Here is a 19,944-nt window from a genome sequence, read left to right on the forward strand (position 1 = left end):
ATATTATAATTTCAAATGGTTTATTCTGTTAGACAAATAAAATATGGTGAGTGGAGAATTGATGGATTGCATTGTTATAAAAACACAACAATTGACCCACCTGTAAATCAACTTTATTGCATTCCAGGGACGATTTTAGCATGTACATTTTATGTAGGCCCTAAGAGTTTGTGGGCACCGTTTGCCACCGTTATAGTGCAATTTATGTATTGTGTTGTGGCTTTGCTGGAATGCATCTAAAACCTTTTTTTTTGTGAAGCGTCTGTTTCTCAAACTAGATACTTTAATGTACTTGTCCTCTTGCTCAGTTGTGCACCGGGGCCTCCCACTTCTCTTTCTATTCTGGTTAGAGCCAGTTTGCTCTGTTCTGTGAAGGGAGCAGTACACAGCACTGTACGAGATCTTAAGTTTCTTGGCAATTTCTCACATGGAATAGCCTTCATTTCTCAGAACAAGAATAGACTGTCGAGTTTCAGAAGAAGGTTTTGTTTCAGGCCATTTTGAGCCTGTAATCGAACCCACAAATGCTGATGCTCCAGATACTCATCTAGTCCAAAGGCCAGTTTTATTGCTTCTTTAATCAGGACAACAGTTTTCAGCTGTGCTAACATTATTGCAAAAGGGTTTTCTAATGATCAATTAGCCTTTTAAAATGATAAACTTGGATTAGCTAACACAACATGCCATTGGAACACAGGAGTGATGGTTGCTGATAATGGGCCTCTGCACGCCTATGTAGCTATTCCATAAAAATAAAAAAAATCAGCCATTTCCAACTACAATAGTCATTTACAACAATAATGTCTACACTGTATTTTTGATCAATTTGATGTTTTAATGGTAAAAAAAATTGCCTTTCTTTCAAAAACAAGGACATTTCTAAGCGACCCCAAACTTTTAAACGGTAGTGTATATTTTTGGGGGTCAAAACTATATATTTTTGGGGGGCAAAATAAAACCACCGGCCATGGGCCGCCAGTTGTGGAACCCTGCACTAATGGACAAGTTGTCTTCTGTTCAGTGTCACATCTCTGGATTCAATCAAACCAGGGTTGTATTCACAAGGAACGAAATGATAGCTGATTGACCAAAATGTGGAGAGACCACCTGAACTTGTCCAATAAGAAACATTTGTTTTCCGTTGCAAATTGTTTTGCCACGGTGTGCACTAATGAATGCAACCATGTATTGTCGCTGGGCAAAAAAAAAAAAAATAGTATTAGGTACTGTAACTACTTACATAATACATAATGACGGATAAAAAAACTATTCTTTGTGCAGTAATTATATACATTTTTCTCACATGGTGCTTTTGGTTCCTTAAAACGTATTAAAACAGTTTAGACCTTTGAACATAAAAAAATTCAGATTAGCCTCCCCATCAATTATGATTCTTTTTTTTTAAAGATTATAGTAATTAAAATCAATAAAAATCTTCATCCTATTTACAAAACCTGAACAGTGTCAAGGTGTGGGATTTGAAATGGAATTTCAAAGTGTGAAATATACAAAAGAAAAACAGGGGACAACAAAAAAGTATGTTATATGGGGTAAGATGTGGAGTAGGCCTCAAGCAGGCACATCTTCAACAAATCGCTTGATATACACTTCACACAGAGAACAAAACAAATTTTGTTGAACTGCGTAATAAACAAAACTTTACACATGAACATCTCAAACCACCATCGAGCTAAGCCAAAAGTCCAAGCTTCTTTGAAAGAGCCCTGACCAGTGCCAAACAGGCTAGCATATAAATCGATTAATCATTCTAGCTGTATCTATAGTGCCAACTGCCAATCATGTACTGAAGTAAGAAGGAACTGATACAAGGTTTGGCAGGAATTATGGGAGGTGGAGTCTTGTTGTGGACACCATTCACCTCAAGCTTCCACAATACAACAGATTACTCAGTCTATATGTAATTCCATCAGCAACATGATAGCAGTAAAACATAATGGGAACTGAAACAGTCATTCTATAACTACAAAATTAAGACAATAGCAGCCTCTTTCATAACATAAAACAATTGTGGCATTTACAAAAGTATCATAACCAACCACCAGGTAAACATTTACATGTTCAACTTGAAACTGATAACTAATTCTCTCAGATTACTAATTGACTCGTTTTTCAGGTTTACAGTTGCGTTCCATTGCACTGCCTTCATGGAGGCGAACCCTGGGCAAGATATAAATATAGATCTGAATTTTCCACCAGCAGATGGTGCAAGACAAGAAGAAAGGAGAAAGAGGAAGGCCAAAAACCAACAGCTGTGGGAGGAGCGACAGGTTGACTTCTGGTAATGGTTATATGTTACATTCAGTGCCAAAAATAATAAAACAAAGTCAAGTCAAAGGTTGCATTCCGAATGGCATCCTATTCCCTCTGGTCAAAAGTACTGCACTATATAGGGAATTGGGTGCCATTTGGGACTCAAACAAATAGAATAGATGGGGACTCATTCTTCCCAGAGATATTGTAGCAGGATCAAAGCCCAGGGAGAATAGTGGAAGACGCAGTAGTAGCTCTTGAAACCTGATGATCAACATGTTCACAGTTTCATTCCATTGCACTTCCTGGACCTGAGCAAGATAGATATAGATCTGCATTCTACACCAGCAGATCGAGCAAGACAAGGAGAAAGAGGAAGGCCAACAACTAAATCTGTGGTAGGAGCAACAGGCTGGCTTTTGGTTATAAGAGTGGTTGTTGTACAGTCTTGCGAAACACTCTTTCAGAAGGTAAACCAGTTTTACTACATGTTTTCAGAAAAGTGCAGTGTTCAAATTGAATCTTTGCACAACCTTAGTATAGAACAGCATGTAACGTTAGTGATTAGATGGTATGGTGTTACAGTATAGTAATAACAACCAATATGGTAGAATCTACAGTAGAGGAAACGTGGAATGTTAAACCATGCACCTTGTAGTATAGTGTGTACAGTGATTCGATTACCTGGTATTACAGTATACCAATGTTCTACAGTGGTAGAATCTAGAGTATAGTGTGTACAGTGATTAGATTACCTGGTATTACAGTATACCAGTGTTCTACAGTGGTAGAATCTAGAGTATAGTAGTGTGTACAGTGACTAGATTACCTGGTATTACAGTATACCAATGTTCTACAGTGGTAGAATCTAGAGTATAGTGTGTACAGTGATTAGATTACCTGGTATTACAGTATACCAATGTTCTACAGTGGTAGAATCTAAAGCATAGTGACACCATGGTTACCCTGTATAGAAACATTGATATATAGGGCAGTTACATATCATTTGTAATCAACCACAGACTTTAAAGGCTGCCATCATCTGTAGATTGTGAAGAAACAAATGCCTCAATCAGAATGACCTGAATGCCAAAGTGACTGTCACCGGACACTTATTGATCGCCCCTTATTGATCATCAAGGAAACAGTCCCTTCCAGAGACTGCCAGTTAACGAATCCGTTACTAACGACTGAAATGCTGGTCCTGTGGACTGTCACTGTTTTAGACCTGGAAAGATGGAGTGAGAGAGAGAGAAAGAGCATATTGTTACACAATAATAGAAAGTAAAAACAGGAGAGACTTTTCACTAATCATTACAAGGAGCACAAGCAGCATGTAAACTACAATCATTTAAAAAAAACATGTCCCCTATGAAGCTATGATGCTGAATAGAAAGAGAGCTATTATAAATACAGTAGATGTAGATACAATATGTTTTAGATGTACAATAGAGAGAGACATATTAGATGTAGATACAACATACAGTAAGGATAGCTTTTCCTTCTGCCTCATCACCGTGGTGCGCGTCAGTTGGGTGGCCACTGTGACCTATAACCGACAAGGACGTCAGAAGCTGATCTGTGACATATTGTGGAGGAATGTCATGTAATGTTTCAATCTCCAGAGGACCATTGCCTCCTCCAAAGTTCAGTGAAAATAAGAGTTGGGCAGAATTTTTTTTTTTAAAGTTAGTCAAGAGACTTGCAAGTAGGGCTGGGCGATATGGCCTAAAAGTAACATCTACATTCTTTTCAGAGGTTTGGACGATTACCGATATATCTCGATTTCTTGTTTTTCTCTAAACAAATTTAAAAAAGGCCAACACTTAATTCTTAACTGAATTTTCTTTATTAAAACTAAAAAATATAAGGCCTCAAGGCCTATTTGTGCAAAACAAATGAATACATCCACGTGTCTATTCTATTGTTTAGGAATGTTTGACCACAAGCTGTTTGAATGTAATTTATATAATCATTTTGATTGAAAATGTATTCATTTAGTTCATTTGTGGTTATTTGCTATTGGATTGGCAGAATGGGACAACTACTAACACATTAGCCTACAGCTGGCCTGAACATAACTTTCTTGAATGCAATTTAATTATCCAATGTTACACTTACCGATGGCGAGGTGAAGCCTGTGCCCAAAGCACTGCAGGCGGGTCCAGTTGTTCAAGCGCAATGCTTTTATCATGTTGCTCCTGCTGTCAGTTGTCATGCACACCTGTTGGTCTTCACTCATTTCCACGATGCCAGAGTCTTTGAGATCCTGGGCTATTACTTCACCCGTATGATCATCGGGGAAGTAAGACGTCTGGAGGCAGACGTTTTATAATTTCCAGTCTTCATTTATGTAGTGGACTGTCAAATTTAGGTATGGCTCTGACGTTTTGCTCAACCATAGATCGTCTGTGGTGGAAAAATAAGAAACACTAGCCAGCTTCTCTGCGACTCTTTCGCGGGTAGCAGTGTATAATCGCAGCAGGGCTTCTTCCGTGAAATACTTGCGGCTGATTTGTGGACACCTGTACCTAGCAGCTTTTTAAAATGCTGGCTTTTCTACTGTAAAAATTGGAACCTTATCTTTCGCTATGTAATAGGTCACTGCATCCTTATCTCCTTCTACCTCAAACTTTTCTTGACATAAGGGATTACGTTTGAAGAGGAAGCGGCTATGGTAGTTTGTCTTTTAGCTGACATTTTGGAAATTGGGCGACTGGAATCGGCATTGCATAGTCTCACGAATTCCTCCCATTCCACCGCGTGTTTCAGTTGCAGGTGATGGAAGGGGTTGGTTGTACTGCTGCTTTTCGTAGCAATTGTCTTGCGACACATTTTGCACAGGACATTCGTTCACTGAACAACAGACCTCTTCAACCCGAACCACTTCCATATTACTGAAAAATATTGCTGCCCTTTTTGGGGATGATTTCATCCTCATGAGAGGCTGAGCTGGCTTCCCCACTTTCCATTTTGGCGGAACTCTTACCGCCACTACACTTCGTCGGCGTGGTTACAATTTGTGAAAGGCTGTCTAGGGTTGTGATGGTGGATAACCTCTGTGCACGTGTTGGCACGCAATTGGGACATGATTCGACATTGGGCTGACAGCGAAGAGACAGTGAGGCACTGCATTTGTAAAACGTTACAACATTATAACAGAACCTCAATTATTGCGATAGACATTTTCCATATCGCGTTAAAACAAACTTGAATATGTCGAAAAAAAATTTGATCGCCCAGCCCTACTTGCAAGACAGCAGGTCTTCCCTCACAGTGCAGATAGGCCCATATTTCACCCAGCATTACATAATAAACTCAGCAACAAATAAAAACTGTCATTCAAAGATAATTCGTAAAATCCAAATAACTTCACAGATCTTCATTGTAAAGGGTTTAAACACTGTTTCCCATGCTTGTTCAATGAACCATAAACAATGAACATGCACCTGTAGAACGGTCGTTAAGACACTAACAGCTTACAGACGGTAGGCAATTAAGGTCACAGTTATGAAAACTTAGGACACTAAAGAAGCCTTTCTACTGACTCTGAAGAACAACAAAAGAAAGATGCCCAGGGTCCCTGCTCATCTGCGTGAATGTGCCTTAGGCATGCTGCAAGGAGGTATGAGGACTTCAGATGTGGCCAGGGAAATAAATTGCAATGTCCGTACTGTGAGACGCTTAATACAGCAGTACAGGGAGACTGGACGGACAGCTGATCGTTCTCGCAGCGGCAGACCACGTGTAAAAACACCTGCACAGGATCGGTACATCCAAACATCACACCTGCGGGACAGGTACAAGATGGCAACAACAACTGCCTGAGTTACACCAGGAACGCACAATCCCTCCATCAGTGCTCAGACTGTCTGCAATAGGCTGAGAGAGGCTGGATTGATGGCTTGTAGGCCTGTTGTAAGGAAGATCCTCACCAGACATCACCGGCAACAACGTTGCCTACGGGCACAAACCCACCGTCGCTGGACCAGACAGGACTGGCCAAAAGTGCCCTTCACTGACGAGTCACAGTTTTGTCTCACCAGGGGTGATGGTCGGATTCGCGGTTATCGTCGAAGGAATGAGCGTTACACCGAGGCCTGTACTCTGGAGCGGGAGCGATTTGGAGGTGGAGGGTTCGTCATGGTCTGGGGCGGTGTGTCACAGCATCTTCGGAATGAGCTTGTCATTGCAGGAAATCTCAACGCTGTGTGTTACAGGGAAGACATCCTCCTCCCTCATGTGGTACCCTTCCTGCAGGCTCATCCTGACATGACCCTCCAGCATGACAATGTCACCAGCCATACTGCTTATTCTGTGCGTGGTTTCCTGCAAGACAGGAATGTCAGTGTTCTGCCATGGCCAGCAAAGAGCCCGGATCTCAATCCCATTGAGCACATCTGGGACCTGTTGGTTCGGACATTGAGGGCTAGGGCCATTCCCCCCAGAAATGTCCGGGAACTTGCAGGTGCCTTGGTGGAAGAGTGGGGTAACATTTCACAGCAAGAACTGGCAAATCTGGTGCAGTCCATGAGAAGGAGATGCACTGCAGTACTTCATGCAGCTGGTGGCCACACCAGATACTGACTGTTACTTTTGACCCCCTTTTTGTTCAGGGACACATTATTCAATTTTTGTTAGTCACATGTCTGTGAAATTTGTTCAGTTTATTTCTCAGTTGTTAAATCTTGTTATGTTCATACAGATATTTCCACATGTTAAGTTTGCTGAAAATAAACACAGTTGACAGTGAGAGGACGTTTTCTTTTTTTTTGCTGAGTTTAGTATGACCCAAATAAATAATCTCCCTTCACCACAGCCATGCAGCTAAACTATCGAAATTAGAACAGGGGTGAGACAATTCTTAAAATTTCCCCATGAGAACAATACAAAAGCGTAACTATAGTCATCGCCAACAATTAGTAATCATCCGGCCTCCATTTTATACTCCACTTGTGACGGATGAAACACTTCCCTTTGACCAACATTCAATCAAATAAGTCATTAAATTCAAAGGGAGAGAACAGACAGACGTGTTCCGGCTGAGTGGCTAGTTTCACAAACCAAAAGCATGTGAATGCTAGCCTGGTCAAATATCTGTTTGTACTACTCTTGCCAACTCCATAGCTCATTGTCAAGACAAAGATGTTAGGCATGACAATGAGTGACAAGGGGTTGACATGATAGCCCAAACAGACTGGCACTCAGGCTATGTGAATGCATTATGGAGTGTTGTTTTTGCCTTGGAAAATGTAATCATTTTCATTTGTTGAGTTATAATTATCAAATTTTCCAAATTATGATGCTGGTCATTATAAAGTATATGTATTGCTTTTACAGGGAATTCTGTGAACTGTCTAGGAAAGATGGGAAACCATGAACCCAAAGTGACAAATAAAAATTACATTTTTTAATAAATACTGAATATAGAAGGACGTACTCATTAATGGGAAGGTGGACAGCCTTCGAGCCCCTGTGAAGAAAAAAAAAAAAAAGACAAAACCTACTATTACAATTTAGCTTAAAACGAACTATACTGAACAAAAATATAAATGCAACATGTAAAGTCTTGGTCCCATGTTAAATGTCCTGAATTAAAAATCCCAGAAATGTTCCATATGCACAAAAACATATTTCTCTCAAATTTTGTGCACAAATGCGTTTACATCCCTGTTAGTGAGCATTTATCCTTTGCAAAAATAATCCATCCACCTGAGAAGTGTGGCTTGTCAAGAAGCTGATTAAACAGCATCATTACACAGGTGCACCTTGTGCTGGGGACAATAAAAGGTCCCTCTAAAATGTGCAATTTTGTCACACATCACAGTGCCACAGATGTCTCAAGTTTTGAGTGAGTGTGCATTTGGCATGTTGACTGCAGGAACGTCCATCAGAGCTGTTGCCATATAATTTAATGTTCACTTCTCTACCATAACCTGCCTCCAACGTCATTTTAGAGAATTTTGCATTATTTCCAACCGGCCTCACAACCGCAGACCACATGTAACCACGCCAGACCAGGACCTCCATATCCGGCTTCTTCACCTGCGGGATCATCTGAGACCAACCAACCGGACAGCTGATGAAACTGAAGAGTATTTCTGTCTGTAATAAAGCCCTTTTGTGGGGAAAAATGAATTAGCCGGTCCTGGCTCCAAAGTGGGTGGGCCTATGCCCTCACCCATTGATGCACCCCTGCCCAGTCATGTGAAATCCATAGATTAGGGTCTAATTTATTTATTTCAGTTGACTGATTTCCTTATATGAACTGTAACTCAGTAAAATGGTTGAAATTGTTGCATGTTGCGTTTATTTTTGTACAGTATACATAAAAAAGCTAATAAGTAAAGCAAAAGTGATGTTGATGAACAATAAATAGCCTACTAGTGCAGTTCATGCTCCATTAATATTGACTTGGATTGAGCATCAAATACACTGTTTTTCATGGTTAATATAAGCCTATGCCACACATGGCTGAAAGCCTCTGATCATATAGTAAAGATGTCTGATATTTAACTACTGTACAGGACGACTGGCTGAGCCTGGGTATTTTCACTAGGTTGTTTGACTACTGAGGTACTTGGCAGTGTAACTTTAAGGTAATCATACCTATTCAGAGCCAAAATGGGTGGCTGCCAACTGCTAAAGCATGCAGTCCCACTATACAGGTTCATTTAGCACGCCAAGCAGAGATCCATGATACTCAACAAAGCTTCATGCAATGATATCTGTTCATGGAGTTACACACACAGAGAGATCACACATATCAGCCAGGCCCATGTAGCACAGTCGAAGAGAGCTGTCATCAGTCTGTACTGTATGACAATTCTTGTACTTACGTTGGACAGAGCGCCTCTTAAATATCAGCAGCGCAGCAAGGAGTCCAATGACCAGAGATCCTATGACTCCAACTGGTGCAAGCCACTGGGTAGTGGAGTCAGAAGCAAAATCATCTTTTGAACCTTCAAATGCAGGTGGAAAATAAACAATTTGCAAATTAAATAGGAAATTCACAGATATTTGAATGAAATACAGGTAGTGCTACTCTGTGACCAGACATAGATGCACAAAGTCCATGATTGAGAACAAATAAAAATCTGATTATTTTTACAAATCTAATCCAGCAGACCTGGATTCAGTCAACCAAAGTTCAATGTCATTTCAACTAAATAGAAGTTCCAATATAATTCTAAAATATCAAATGATATGATTGGTCAAAGTCAGTATCAGGTCAGGTCACTTGTTCCAACTTCATTTCCTGCAGAGTAATTTTTGACATCTTAAAATAAACAGACTAGAGCTCTTTTCTAATCTAAATATAATCTTAATTTACTTTCCATTGCTAAGACTAATTTGTTTTCACATCAGATGGATAACTTGTATTTGGAAATTACCAGACAGGCAGGTCATAAAAAAACATTCAAAATGGCTGCGAGAGGAGAGAAACAACTGCAGAGAAGGAATGTTCTGGTAAGAAGGTATTATGACTACACTGAATCGTGATAAAATGGAGCATTAGAGACAGATTGGAGACTATGAGCTCTAATTTGCAACTAGTGCAGGTATTTATAACTCCACTATCATTATTAACCTAGTAATTTCCTCTAGGCTCACCAGATGACAAGCAGACTGGGTTAAGCAAACATTGAAGATCTTCTGGAATCATATTGAAACATGTATGGAATGTTTCTTAGCCAAACCAAGACATTCATTTTCCTTTTTTCCAGTTTCAAGGAAGATGTTCAATCAGATTTGGGAGCATGTTATGGCCTGATCTACTCCACCCCTCAGTGAAATGTTCTCTCATTGTAAGGCTGATTTATTGTGCTCCCGCATGAATAGACGTTGTAAAAAAGGCCTATGCTAATAAAAGTAGACTAGATTGAGGCTGAATTGTTTACAATGATCAGGGTTAGGATGAGCGAATAAGGGAGACTGGCATGTTTTGGATTTGGCCCTGCTTTCAAATAGGATGACATCACAAACATTCATACACACTGTGTATACCGACCACGATGGCAGAACGTACCTGCTGAACATACAAAAGGGATCTCAAATGATGCCTTCCCCTCCTGGACTCCATTGGTGTTGTGCACTGTGCATGAGTAGTTTGTAGAACCACTGTATGTAGCCTTCAGAACTGTTAGTTTACTGGAGAGGCTAAACAGTGTGTCGTCTGCCTTTTTGGCCACAAGTTCAGCACTGCCTGTGCAGTTCGTGCCAAACTCGTCAAACCACCAGATCAACCCTTTCTGGTGCCCACCTGTAGAGTTGCAGAAAATGGTCACACCGGTGTTTTGTTTTATGCAGTTCTCAGGACTGGAACTCATGGTTGGTGATTTGTACATAGCTGGAAGAGAGAGAGAAAGATACATTATATTACATAGAGTTGAAGTTGGAAGTTCATTCACCTTAGCCAAATACATTTAAACTCAGTTTTTCACAATTCCTGACATTTAATCCTAGTACAAATTCCCTGTCTTAGGTCAGTTAGGATCACCACTTTATTTTAAGAATGTGAAATGTCAGAATAATAGTAGAGATATTTATTTATTTCAGCTTTTATTTCTATCATCACATTCCTAGTGGGTCAGAAGTTTACATACACTCAATTAGTATTTGGTAGCATTGCCTTTAAATTGTTTAACTTGGGTCAAACATTTCAGGAAGCCTTCCACAAGCTTCCCACAATAAGTTGGGTGAATTTTGTCCCATTCCTCCCGACAGAGCTGGTGTAACTGAATCAGGTTTGTAGGCCTCCATGCTCGCACACGCTTTTTCAGTTCTGCCGACAAATGTTCTATAGGATTGAGGTCAGGTCTTTGTGATGGCCACTCCAATACCTTGACTTTGTTGTCCTTAAGCAATTTTTCCACAACTTTGGAAGTATGCTTGGGGCCATTGTCCATTTGGAAGACCCATTGGCAACCAAGCTTTAACTTCCTGACTGATGTCATGAGATATTGCTTCAATATATCCACATAATTTTCCATCCTCATGACGCCGTCTATTTTGTGAAGTACACCAATCCCACCTGCAACAAAGCACCCCCACAACATGATGCTGCCACACCCGTGTTTCACGGTTGGGATGGTGTTCTTCGGCTTGCAAGCCTCCCCCTTTTTCCTCCAAACATAACAATCAAATCAAATGTATTTATATAGCCCTTCTTACATCAGCTGATATCTCAAAGTGCTGTACAGAAACCCAGCCTAAAACCCCAAACAGCAAGCAATGCAGGTGTAGAAGCAGGGTGGCTAGGAAAAACTCGCTAGAAAGGCCAAAACCTAGGAAGAAACCTAGAGAGGAACCAGGCTATGAGGGGTGGCCAGTCCTCTTCTGGCTGTGCCGGGTGGAGATTATAACAGCACATGGCCTAGATGTTCAAATGTTCATAAATGACAAGCATGGTCAAATAATAATAATCATAGTAGTTGTCGAGGGTGCAACAAGTCAGTAACACAAGAGTAAGTGTCAGTTGGCTGTTCGGCAATAATGTCAATGGTCATTATGACCGAACAGTTCTATTTATGTTTCATCAGACCAGAGGACATTTCTCCAAAAAGATTTATCTTTGTCCCCATGTGCAGGTGCAAACCGTAGTCTGGCTTTTTTTAATGGCGGTTTTGGAGCAGTGGCTTCTTCCTTGCTGAGCGGCCTTTCAGGTTATGTCGAAATAGGACTCGTTTTACTGTGGATAGAGATACTTTTCTACCTGTTTCCTCCAGCATCTTCACAAGGTCCTTTGCTGTTGTTCTGGGAATGATTTTCACTTTTCGCACCAAAATACATTCATCTCTAGGAGACAGAATGTGTCTCCTTCCTGAGCGGTATGACGGCTGCGTGGTCCCATGGTGTTTATACTTGCGTACTATTGTTTGTACAGATGAACGTGGTACCTTCAGGTGTTTGGAAATTGCTCCCAAGGATGAACCAGACTTGTGGAGGTCTGAGGTCTTGGCTGATTTCTTTTGATTTTCCCATGATGTCAAGCAAAGAGGCACTGAGTTTGAAGGTAGGCCTTGAAATACATCCACAGGTACACCTCTAATTGACTCAAATGATGTCAATTTGAGCCTATCAGAAGCTTCTAAAGACATGACATCATTTCCTGAAATTTTCCAAGCTGTTTAAAGGCACAGTCAACTTAGTGACCCACTGGAATTGTGATACAGTGAATTATAAGTGAAATAATCTGTCCGTAAACAATTTTTGGAAAAATGACTTGTGTCATGCACAAAGTAGATGTCCTAACAGACTTGCCAAAACTATAGTTTGTTAACAAGAAATTTGTGGAGTGGTTGAAAAACAAGTTTTAATGACTCCAACCTAAGTGTATGTAAACTTCTGACTTCAACTGTACATGTGGGTGCGGTTTGCAACCACGTCAGTGGGTAAACATCGTTAAGACAGACTTTGCACCTTTTCAACACCCATCAAAGGGTTAGAACTTGGAATGAGATTACTGGAGGAGTGATTTTTAATGAACTGGAATTACCTTTCTTTTATCACTCACATGTTCTAATTGAGTCTGTGTACATTATTTGTAAACACTGATTGCATGACATGGGTAGAATGGCATTATGGAGACTAGTTGTGGACATTCCCACTGATAATACTCTGTGCCGTTTGAGCACTGTCATTCTGAAACAGAAAGAAACTCTGGCTCCTGCTGTGCTGTCCAATCACACACACACACACGCACACACACACACACACACACACACACACACACACACACACACACACACACACACACACACACACACACACACACACACACACACACACACACACACACACACACACACACACACACACACACGCACACACACACACACACACACACACATACAAATAGATCTGAACTCCCCCTGAACATATTTCAGACTAAACATCCTTATCAACTTTTTATCATAACTGTATGGGCGGGTGTGTGTGTGTGTGTGGGTGTGACAACAATGGAAGTTCAATAGAACTTCATTTCAACATGTGGGCATCATAACACCCTGATGAAGGCTATGAGCTGAGACGCATTTCAAAAAATTTAATGTTGTATTATATTGTATTCTTCTATTGCCCTTAAAGAGTGGCTGAATATCTCAAGTTCCGTTTTCTCCTTTCATGAACCTGTGTTGAAAGGTGCTTCTATTTTTATCATCACATTTGGTTGAACTGTAGACAGTATAGGACTCACCTGTGACACTGAGGCTGATTGTAGCTGTAGCATCACCACTGTCTGTTCTCACCATGCATTCATACTCCCCCTTGTCGGCCATCTTGGTATTTGTCAACAACAAGGACACATTCATATTCTTCTTGTTCCAGGATGGCTCAGCAAATTTACATCCAAGGGTTGAGTCATTTACATGTTTATGGTATTCCAACAAAAGTGCATCACCTCCCACCCTCTTCCAGGTCACCGTCAAGATGGTCACGTTCTGAACAGCTTTGACAATACACTCCAGCAATGACTGCTGACCATAAACCCCATGGTATTCTGTTTTACACTCCAGTTTGACAAATGCTGTTAGTAAAATATCATTACAGAGAAAAAGACCACATAAATACAGAAGATAATTACTGTTATAGTAGTCAGTTTTATCATAATGTGACCAATCTTATTGAACTTTTAGTAAAAAATAATATACAGTTCTTCCAAACCACAATGTTAATAATCTGCTGAAAACAATAAATACATTGTTGTATTTTTGTATATAACATTTTATAATCATTATTATGGAATTTATGGCATAACTTACTCTCAGAGGAATTTCCAGCTCTGATACAGGCTAAATGGATCGCAAAAAAAAGAAAACTGGTAGCTGAAGTCATCTTTGGATTCCTGAGTAGGAAGAGAGAAATGTACAATGACAACACTTGTCACAGCAGTATGAGATAAGTCTCTAGACTGCGTGAGGTTGGTCTATAGACTGCCTATCACTCACAGAGTGGCTCTGGACTGTCATCCGAAAATAAAGACATAAAACAGTTGCTAACAGAAACAAATCTGATCGATTAAAGTAAAGGGCTGAATAGGTCTTAATTATACTGAACGAAAATATAAACGCAATCTGTGACAATTTCAAACATTTTATTGATTTACAGTTCATATGATGAAATCAGTCAATTGAAATAAATTCATTAGGCCCTAATCTATGGATTTAACATGACTGGTAATACAGATGCATCTGTTGGTCACAGATACATTTAAAAATAAAAAGGCCTCACAGTATTTCTGTGCATTCAAATTGCCATCGTTAAAATGCAATTGTGTTCATTGTCCGTAGCTTACGCCTGCCCTTACCATAACCCCACCGCCACTATTGGGCACTCAGCAAACCCCACAACATTGGCACAGCAAACCGCTTGCTCACACGACGCAATACACTTGCCTGTGGTTGTGAGGCTGGTTGGACGTACTGCCAAATTCCCTAAAAGGACGCTGGAGGTGGTTTATGGTATGTGACAAAACTGCACATTTTAAAGTGGTCTTTTAGTGTCCCCAGCACAAGGTGCACCTGTGTAATGATCATGCTGTTTAATCAGCTTCTTGATATGCCACACCTCTCAGGTGGATGGATTATCTTGGCAAAAGAGAAATGCTCACTAACAGGGATGTAAACAAATTTGTGCACAAAATTTGAGAAAATATTGTGCGCTTGGAACATTTCTGGGATCTTTTATTTCAGGTCATGAGACATGGGACCAACACTTTACATGTTGCATTTATATTTTTGTTCAGTGTAAGTGCATAGTGAATGAGGGCCTAACATAGGCAACTGTCCCTTATTAAGCTATCTATTTGTCACTTCCCACCTGGATTGTTGACATGCCTGTTTCAACCATTTCTTTGGCAGGCAAACACAATAAAATGTGAACATTATACAAATAGACAAAAGAGCATTTACATTTTAGTCATTTAGCAGACACACTTATCCAAAGCGACTTAAGTGTTCATATTAAGATGCACTGTATATACAAAAGTATGTGGACACCCCTTCAAATGTGTGGATTCAGCTATTTCAGCCACACCCGTTGAAGACAGGTATATAAAATTGAACACACATCCATGCAATCTCCATAGACAAACATTGGCAGTAGAATGGCCTTACTGAAGAACCCAGTGACTTTCAACTTGGCACCGTCATAGAATGCCACCTTTCCAACAAGTCAGTTCATCAAATTTCTGTCCTGCTACAGCTGCACCGGTCAACTGTAAGTGCTGTTATTGTGAAGTGGAAACGTCTAGGAGCAACAACGGCTCAGCCGTGAAGTGGTAGGACACACAAAATCGCCTGTCCTCGGTTGCAACACTCACTACCGAGTTCCAAACTGCATCTGGAAGCAATGTCAGCACAATAACTGTTTGTCAGGAACTTCATGAAATGGGTTTCCATGGCCAAGCAGCCGCACACAAGCCTAAGATCACCATGCACAATACCAAGCTGTGGCTGGAGTGGTGTAAAGCTCGCCGGCATTGGACTCTGGAGCAGTGGAAACGCACTCTCTGGAGTGATAAATCACGCTTCACCATCTGGCAGTCTGACGGACGAATCTGGGTTTGGCGGATGCCAGGAGAACGCTACCTGTCTGAATGCATAGTGCCAACTATAACGTTTGGTGAAGGAGGAATAATGGTCTGAGGCTGTTTTTCATGGTTCTGGCTAGGACCCTAAGTTCCAGTGACAGTGCTACAGCATACAATGACATTCTAGACGATTCTGTGATTCCAACTTTGTGGCAACAGTTTGCGGAAGGTCTTTTCCTGTTTCAGCATGACAATGCCTCCATACACAAAGCGAGGTCATTACAGAAATGGTTTGTTGAGATCGGTGTGGAAGAACTTGACTGGCCTGCACAGAGCCCTGACCTCAACCCCATTGAACACCTTTGGGATGAATTGGAACGCCAACTGCAAGCCAGGCCTAATCACCCAACATCAGTGGCCGACCTCACTAATGCTCTTGTGGCTGAATGGAAGCAAGTCCCCACAACAATGTTCCAACATTGCTGGAGAGCCTCCCAGAAGGCTGTTATAGCAGCAAAGGGGGGACCAACTCCATATTAATGCTCATGATTTTGGAATGAGATGTTTGACGAGCAGGTGTCCACATACTTTGGCAATGTAGTCTAGCTAGGTGGGTCAACCACATATCGCAGTCATAGTAAATACATTTTTCCTCAATAAAGTAGCTATCAGCAAAGTTAGAGCTAGTAAGGGAGGGACAAGTCAAGTGCGAAAGGCTTTTTTTTCACACTGAAGGAAACACATTCTATTATTAAGGAAACAATGTGTGGGAGAATGACAGTACTGTTAAATTAATTCAAGTGGCCACTAAAGCTGTTGGAGTTATTCTCACCCACAATATACTTGTTGCTTCTGGAGCCAATGTAGCTGAAGAATAGGAATAAACAGCTGCAATGGGAGAATAAGGGATTTTTTCCTCCCTTGTGAGGACTACTGGAAGGACCTTTTACAGAAAGATGCATGAAATAGGCCCACAGATGCAAAACTGCAGGCAATGATCAAGGGATAGGATGTAGTACCCCGCTAACTTGCTTGTGGTTTGAGACAACAACAACAAAAAATCCATATAGTATACTTGACATGTGGAGAAAGCTCCAAAATGTTGGATACACAAAATGAAACATTTGCAGGACTCAGAACCTTCACTTTAATGAGTTAACAGGATTTAATACAGAATCAACCTTGATTGGTGGGAAGAAACAGCTTGCCTTACCTGCTGCTGTGGTCAGTTTGTTGAATGAGAAGTAGAACAACAGAAAACTCCTCAGCAGTGACATCACCATTACCACAGCTGGCTGTGTACTGCTGTCTGTCTCTGTCTGACATCTACTTATAAAGAACAGGAAATAGGGTACATCTGACATCACAGTCCCTCACAGTCAACCACACCTTCATGTATTACTGCAGTCTAATTTAGAATTCTTAATTGAATCAAATGCTATATATATGCTATTAGAATCTCAATGGTTTATTGTGTTAGACATACAATATGGTGAGTGGAGAGTTTAGATGGATTGCATTGTTATAGAGCCACAACAACATATCCAACTGTAAATGACCTTTATTGCATTCACATTACTACAGGCATGTTAAAAAAGCATATCAAAGTTACATCATGTTGTGTTCATGTTATTCACCTTTCAGATGTCGATTTTTCTCAATGTTAATCAAACTCAGCTCATATCTCTTCTCACGCTTTGCATCAGAATTTGAATGTGAGGAGAGAATTCCCTCCAGTGCTTCTGTTCAGTGTCACATGTCTAACTTCAGTTCAATCAATCCAGGGTTGTATTCACAAGGGACGAAATGAAAGCCGATGTAGAGAGACCACCTGAACATACGATAAGTTTTCCGTTGTGAATTGTTTTGCTACTGTGTACTAATGTACTGTTGCTGGGGGGAAAACAATACAGTCTTCAGGTACTGTAACTACTTATATAATACATAATTATGAAGACATTTTTTTTTACTTCTTTGTGCAGTGATTACATACATTTTCCTCACAATGGGTTTACTGCTTTTGATTCCTTAAAACTTATGAAAACTATTTACATCTTAGAACATGAAATAATGCAGATTAGTCTCCCCATCAATAATGATTTTCATTTGTTTAAAGATTGTAGTATTTAAAAAAAAAACATTTGAAAATATTTACAAAATATTCAGTGTAACATCTTTCTCACTGCCCTATATTTAATCAACAGTATCAAGGTGCACGATCTGAACAGGAATTTCGGTGCGAAATATACCCAGAAATATCATACAAAATTATATTCTGCATTTTACATGTTTTATCTGGATAAAGTAAAAAAGCTTTAATCTCAATGATATCCTTAATAACAAACAAAGTCACATATAAAAACATACAAAATGGGGTAAGGTACATATTGGGTAAGGTACGGAGTAGGCCTCAAGCAGGCATATCTATGTGCTGAAAACAGGAAGTTTTCTTTTTTTCTTGTACCTATTATCAAATCACTTGACAATCACTTCATATACAGACAGGAGTCCTCTCTCATCTTGGCCTCTTACACTATGAAATAACATGTCTTATTTTTGTTCGAATTTGCAAATAGTCATAACTTTACACACAAACATCTCAAGACACCACAGTAGATCTGAGCAAAAATCAACAACAACAAAAAATATCAAAGAGCCCTGATTAGTTGCATGCAGGCTGGCATAGAGATAGGTTAATCATATCTGTATCTACAGTGCCAACTGCCAAGTATGCACTTAAGCAAGAAGGAACAGATACTGTAGAAGAGTTGGAAGGAATTGTGGGAGGTGTAGTCTTGTTGTGGACGGCATTCACCTCAAGTTGCCACAATACAACAACAGATTACTCAGTCGAAATGTAACGCCATCGCCAGCAACACGATAGCAGTAAAACATAATGGGAACTGAAACCATCATTATATAAACATAAGACAATTGCTGCCCCTTGCGTAGCACAAAATGTTTTTAAATGTTTTTCCAAAATGATCATAATCAACCACCAGGTGAAGGTGTTTACGTTACCTTGAAACTGATACCAATTCTCTCGGATTAATAATTGACTCTAGTCCATTGTTTTTCGTGTTTACTATTGCGTTCCATTAAACTGACTTCATGGAGGCGAGCCTGGGCAAAACATAGACATAGATCTGCATTTTCCACCAGCAGAAAAAGGAAGGACAAAACAAAAGAAACTGCTGCGGTAGAACTGTTGAAGCAACAGGCTGGCTGTTGGTAACACGTTTGGTTAATGTTACAATAAGTTCCAAAGGTTGACTTCAAAACGGCACCCTATTCCTTCTAGTCAAAAGTAATGTACTATTTAGCATAACATTTCTTCTCATACACATTGCAGCAGAATCAAAGCCCAGGGGGAATAGTGGCAGGCACAGCAGTATCTATCGAAACCTGATGATCAACAAATCTTTGGTCAAATGAAACATGTCGGATTGCACTGTACAGTCTTGCGAAACCTCAGAGGCGAAACTAGTTTAACTTAATCTTTCTGAAAAAGTGCTGTGTCTCATGAACAACGTTCCCTCTAAGCTGTGCATGTGCAGCTCCCAGGGACTGATATGCAGAAGAAATATCAGCCCTGTGCGAGACTGAACTTTACTCAACTTTCTAGAGTTTTCCCCGTTAGTTAACACTATCAGCGTTTCCCTTTACTGTGGGAATTGTGATCGAATCAACGCAATCTCAGCCACTTTCAATGCAACATACCGAAACAAAACAAACTATGCAAAACTAAATATATAAGAGATGTTGTTGTTGGCAGAATGCATCTGAGTAGGATTCTATTGCATTGACAGGCAGACTCAGGCTTGTACTCTACACAGACCAGTGCGCCATAACCAATCAGAGCTGCAGTAGGCCTACATGCAAATAGACCATTGCAATATATAGATCTGTGCCATTCACTTTGAACTGAACTGTTTTTTACAGCGTGAGCGGTTGTGAGTAGATCAAAGCGAGAGCTATATGTAGCGACGTGTGCATATTTGTACATTTGTTCACTAGTTAGTGAGTTATTAGCCCAGTAATTGATAATTTGTAGTCAGAAATTGGGGGGGGGGGGGGGGGGGTGATTGCTTCCTACAAGAACACAAAACGTGTGCATTTCAGTCTTGAATAAGCTAAGTAGC

At 40.3% G+C, this 19,944-nt stretch overlaps 1 protein-coding gene across 2 annotated transcripts; it reads right to left on the reverse strand.

The window, feature by feature from the left end:
- Positions 1 to 1,293: 1,293 nt before the first annotated feature.
- Positions 1,294 to 19,887, reverse strand: LOC115147188 (uncharacterized). Of its 2 annotated transcripts, XM_029689267.1 has the most exons (8): positions 17,016 to 19,887; positions 14,034 to 14,116; positions 13,469 to 13,798; positions 10,301 to 10,621; positions 9,111 to 9,233; positions 7,712 to 7,744; positions 3,756 to 3,820; positions 1,294 to 3,499 (listed from the first exon to the last, which is right to left on the reverse strand). In XM_029689267.1, the coding sequence occupies exons 1-8, from the start codon at positions 17,126 to 17,128 to the stop codon at positions 3,494 to 3,496; spliced, it is 1,074 nt and encodes a 357-aa protein (XP_029545127.1). In that variant the 5' UTR covers positions 17,129 to 19,887; the 3' UTR covers positions 1,294 to 3,493. The 2 variants fall into 2 exon arrangements, with proteins under 2 accessions (XP_029545127.1, XP_029545126.1); XM_029689266.1 differs by lacking the exons at positions 1,294 to 3,499; positions 3,756 to 3,820 and having other exon boundaries at positions 7,589 to 7,744.
- Between the last annotated feature and the right edge of the window lie 57 nt (positions 19,888 to 19,944).

The sequence above is a fragment of the Salmo trutta genome, chromosome 14, assembly GCF_901001165.1.
Source record: "Salmo trutta chromosome 14, fSalTru1.1, whole genome shotgun sequence".
Classification (NCBI taxonomy): Eukaryota; Metazoa; Chordata; class Actinopteri; order Salmoniformes; family Salmonidae; genus Salmo; species Salmo trutta.

Coding starts and splice junctions, on each gene's coding strand:
- LOC115147188 (XM_029689266.1), bottom strand. CDS start 17,128: ATGTCAGACAGAGACAGACAGCAGTACACAGCCAGCTGTGGTAATGGT. Junction 10,622..13,468: donor AATCAGCCTCAGTGTCACAG/GTGAGTCCTATA, acceptor TCTCTCTTCCAG/CTATGTACAAATCACCAACC. Junction 7,745..9,110: donor TAAGAGGCGCTCTGTCCAAC/GTAAGTACAAGA, acceptor TTTTCTTCACAG/GGGCTCGAAGGCTGTCCACC.